The 4943-nt window shown below is 32.9% G+C and overlaps 2 protein-coding genes across 4 annotated transcripts in view; one reads left to right on the top strand and one right to left on the bottom strand.

The window, feature by feature from the left end:
• LOC107637724 lies at window positions 926–2588 on the top strand. Its single transcript, XM_016341081.2, has 2 exons — window positions 926–1393; window positions 1971–2588. The coding sequence occupies exons 1-2, from the start codon at window positions 1019–1021 to the stop codon at window positions 2553–2555; spliced, it is 960 nt and encodes a 319-aa protein (XP_016196567.1). The 5' UTR covers window positions 926–1018; the 3' UTR covers window positions 2556–2588.
• LOC107639216 (mediator of RNA polymerase II transcription subunit 18) overlaps window positions 2957–4943 on the bottom strand; it is a 7032-nt gene continuing 5045 nt past the window's right edge. For all 3 annotated transcript variants that reach the window (XM_016342689.2, XM_016342691.2, XM_021120976.1), the window contains exons 5-7: window positions 4421–4478; window positions 3975–4331; window positions 2957–3282 (exon numbers count right to left, since the gene is read on the bottom strand). In XM_016342689.2, the coding sequence (XP_016198175.1) occupies window positions 3180–3282; window positions 3975–4331; window positions 4421–4478 (518 nt within the window). In that variant the 3' untranslated portion in view covers window positions 2957–3179. The remainder of the gene's footprint in view (window positions 3283–3974; window positions 4332–4420; window positions 4479–4943) is intronic.

Genomic DNA, 4943 nt, shown 5'->3' on the forward strand with positions numbered 1-4943 from the left:
TTTTCTAACTTTTCTAACACTACAATTTTTTCCTACTTATGATTATATTCATATTCATGTGTGTAATTTATTTATATATTATATACCATGCAGTTCGATAATTCGGTCATTGTTAAACCAAAAAGAACCCTTTATTATTATTTAGTTAATTAAATAAATATTACCAACCAATTCTATCCTACATATAGATATATAGTTAATAATAAGATTCGAAAATTTCCATAATTATATTCTACTATATACTTCAACAAATAATAAAGCAAATTTTTGTAATATATTTTTGGTACAATACATGACTTTTATATTAATTTTTTTGTTACCACTACAACTTCTTACTAAATTTTTAATATGGTCCAAATATCTCATTTAGTTAATCACATAATTAACCTATAAAAAATAGGAGACTATCTTTTAAACAAGGAACGGGAACATAACCTACTACCTACTCCATATTCCATAAGACACTAACAATGAGTGAAATCAATAGCCACGTGTTACTTTTTCAGAGTGACACATAAAGACATCATCACATGCTTATTTTTGCTATCAGTACCATTGAAGTTCCCAAATATAAATATATTTTTTGATTTTGAATATCTTCATCAACGGTGATAACTCCTGAGAATATAATTAAAACATATTGAAATATTTGAAATAAAAGTAAAAGAAATTAAAAGTTCTTTAAAAGTTCTTTTAACGCTCTTTAAAAACTTTTGAAATGTCGTTTCTTATGAGTTTAAACTTTTGAAATAAATAATATTATATTATTTTCAACTTTAATTTTAATTTTGGATAGAAGTTGGGTGATGTTTCTTTAATTTTAAAGAATAGTTTTGATATTAGGGTGATAACTTTGATGTACTCATTGTTTTTGTCTTGGAGAGTTTTGTACAAATTAGCTTATCTATATATACGAGTACCAATACATAACCTTTCATATAATGAAACATTGAAACATATCAAATTATATGTACCAGGTAAGAAGGATACCTGGTCAATCAAACTTGCAGAACGCATCATGGGAATACTTATTAGCCTTGATGGTAGAGTGATGATGAAAATCATGTCCACACCTACTGTAACACTAATTGCCGCGGAGGTAGGAAATCTTGAGTTTCTATCTCTGATTATGAGCATAGACCCCGAATTGGTATGGGAATCTGAAGACACGAGCCAACGCATAATCCGCGTAGCTGTATTGCATCGTCATGCTAGTGTCTTCAATTTATTAATACATCATCGTGCGGGACCAATCGCAGATTCCATAGTAACTTCCATTGATGACGAAGGAAACAATCTATTGCATTGTGCTGCAAAATTAGCACCACCAGACAAACTTAAATTGGTCTCTGGAGAAACGCTTCAAATGATGCTTGAGTCGACATGGTATAAGGTATTTGGTGCGTGGGGTGTGTTTGTGTGCGTATATATCTAAAAAAGAAAAGGCTCTTTCGGGGAGGTGTGCAGAGAGAAGAATGAAGAGAGTGATTTCTGAAATTTGTGTGCTGATATTTTTATATGAATTTGACTATTAGATGATAATTTAGTTAAATATAATAAATTATTTAATAATTTTTAACTATGATTTTGATATAAAAATAATTGTATATAAATATTCACCCTTAAAAAATGGGTTAATATATATTGAAAAGAAAGACATAAAATTGTCTAATGCACAAAACCTTCACTTTAGTTTGAGTAATATTATAGGGTCGGTGTAATTTATTGTTTTTAGCCCGTAATTGGCCAATAATATCTAAAAGTGGCTATAAATATGATACTGAACTGTTAGACTAAAAGTAATTGAGTTGTTGGTTAAAAGTAGGGTCAATATAAATTAAAATTGTTAGTCCACTCAATTTTTTCTTTTAGTTTCCTGTCAAAAATTAAACATTGTTACTATATTAGTTAACTATTTGATTCTATCGAAACTTGAAGTTGTAATGTGGGCATCATCCTTGGCATGGCAGGTGGTGAAGAAGTTGATGCCACCATCATCAGTGGAAATGAGAAACTATGCAGGTCTTACTCCACGCCAACTGTTTACCATGGAGCATGAACCATTGCTCAAGAAAGGAGTATCTTGGATAAACAAAACCGCAAAGGCTTGCATTATTGTTTCGACCCTAATTTTCTCTGCTTGCTACAGCTGGTTAACTGGTAACAATAATGATGACAATAAAGGAAGTCAAAACGATTCCAAGAGACTAGCCTCCCAGATATTTGCATTAGCAGATACCGTAGCATTGATGTCATCTTTAGCCTCTGTCTCCATTTTCTTCTCTACCGTCATCTCACGTTTTTCTGAAGAGGACTTTCTCAAGTCACTACCGCTCAAGTTGATATCTGGCCTAGTGGCATTATTTATCTCAATCATAAGCATGATCTTAGCATTTAGTAGTACCTTCTTCATAACAAATTACGAATATTTGAAGTGGGTTCCTAGTTCCATCTCTGGGGTTGCATTTTTAACAATACCCCTATTTGTATGTCTTCAGTTTCCCCTATGGTTTGATATCATGTATTCAGCTTACATTTCTAGTTCTCTCTCTTGACCAAAAAACTCACGATTCCTTAGAATACTGGAAGTATATCAATAGAAATCGGTTCCATTTTTCTGATACGTAGGTTTCTTTACTATGCATGATTTTACATTCCAATTGTGTGTACAGCTATAATTGGATTCAGATTGTCTTAAATGTTGAAAATGATAATTTGTCAACAAAAATAAAGTTAAAAAAAGGAATAATTACAATAAGTGTAAAATGACAATGACGTTGATAATGGCCGGGGAGACAAAAATGTGGAATGATAATAATATAAAGCGAAAAAAATCAACCATATGTTCATCGTCAAAATATTAAAATTAGAGACAATTAAAATTTATTTCAAATATTAAGAATAAAATAAAATTAATTAAAAGTTACCGGTATTATTAATATTTTTCGAAACATACTTTACCCAAACAAATATTATTAAAAAATGCACTCTAAGTTTGGAAGTTGATGAGCAATAACAGTTTTCACACATTTCTCTTCTTTTCCGTTATAAAACTTATGCCACTCCAAAGCAACTTGTGTCAATGGAGTTCCATTCCTTGTTTCAATTAACAATTAATCATGTGTAACATGAAAGTTTAATAGCGTACAAGAATTTTGTATCTATACATTACAAGCACACTACAAAGTTGTACCACCACCGTCAGACATAAGGGATGCTGCAGCTGCAGCAGCCGTAGGAACAACTCCAGTTGAAATGCCTGGTTTTGACAGATGCAAAAGCCTGATAAAAATTGAAGTCAAACAGTTGTACGTGTTAGTAATATGAATGAACAATACAAAGTATGATAATCTTCATGACAGAAGGATATGTTAGTAATATGATATGACAGAAGGGTTCAAAAAAGATAATCTACCTCGTGACTTGTTCGAATACGATAGCTAGACTTTACAAGAGCATGCATGGCAATGTGACAAAACATTCCAGATTAAAATTTTAGGGGATATTATTTTAACCTCCCAACTTAGATTATATCACACAAGATCCCCTTGATTTGTCATACCTACACTGAATTCTCCGCCACATTTTATAAAATGATGGGATAGAGAGTATGTATTATTCTCATGGGAGATTAGCATATATTTTTTGCAAATGGTGAAATCTTATATGTAATATCCCCAAATCTTCGGGGGTTAGTGTAATTTGTTCAAAATTTAGCCTCATACAGTATAAAAAGGGTAGGTGTATGCAGCCTTGTACAAATAGAAAGATTGTTTCCAGAATTTAAATTTGTAAGCTCCAAGTAGCAAGGCAACAACTTTACCATTGCACCAATTCAACATGTAAGTTGGCAATAGACTATATCCGACAATTAGCCGCCACCAGGTATACAAAAGCTACCACTTCAGCCCCGGAAAAGTTGAAAACGTACAATATAGAAAATTTGCAGAAGAAAGACAGTAAAAGTTTCTTACGGTGCAAGATATTCACAAAAGGATGAAACTGCAGAAGCAACTTCAGCATAGGTTTCACCAGTTGCAGGTGCAGTTACTTCAACCAACTGTATACCAGGCGTTACCGGTACAGCCTCGTCCGTTGCATGCACCTTTAGCATTTTATTGATTGATGACACCGTTACAGTGATTTGTGCACCCCTGTTAAAATGGAAAGAAAATCCCACTCTAAGCAGTTCATGGTCTAACTTGTACCCAAGTAAATAAAACATACGAAGCACATTCTTGCTTGCTTTGCTTTCAACCATTGTCCTAACCAGAACTGAAATTTGTTCAGCACCGGCACCCCTCATTGCACCCCCAATATGTCTTACAGTCCTGAACAAGTCACCAAGCATTTAATAGATTTTTATATGGACATAAGAAAAGTTCTAATAAGTGAATGGCGATAATACTGCATGGTTTACCATGATGGTTCAGCCTGCTCAAGATCACATAAAAGTCGAACCTCAGATGCTACAGGGCCTGGAAAGAAAGCCAATAAAATCATGTCCAACTTGAAAAACTCCAAATTCTTATGTCATATACTCGATGTTGTTTTCAAGTGATTAAGTAACACTAGAATAATAATGTTAAGAGAATCACTAAAGGTGTGGAAACATCCCACATCAATGTAGGAAAAATCCAGAACAGCAAACACATCATATACTGGGATAAGTATAATTCTTTGGTAATTCATGCATTAATTGAAAAATCAATAGAAGAGCACAATAGTTACCAAGTAACAGCATAGAAATGATAAATCAACAAATCATGGCAAGCTGAAGTTCAGAGAAAAAAAGAGAGTACATGACACTTCAGCCTACAGAGGCTTGGTTTAAGAGATGTAATTCTGTTTTGCTGATTTGCTTCCACCAAGTTAGACAGAAAATGGTGCTTGAATGCTTAAAACAAGCATTTATCTTTGCCATTGTTATGAAATGGAATAGT

The sequence above is a fragment of the Arachis ipaensis genome, chromosome B04 (genome assembly GCF_000816755.2).
Source record: "Arachis ipaensis cultivar K30076 chromosome B04, Araip1.1, whole genome shotgun sequence".
In the NCBI taxonomy this organism is placed as follows: Eukaryota; Viridiplantae; Streptophyta; class Magnoliopsida; order Fabales; family Fabaceae; genus Arachis; species Arachis ipaensis.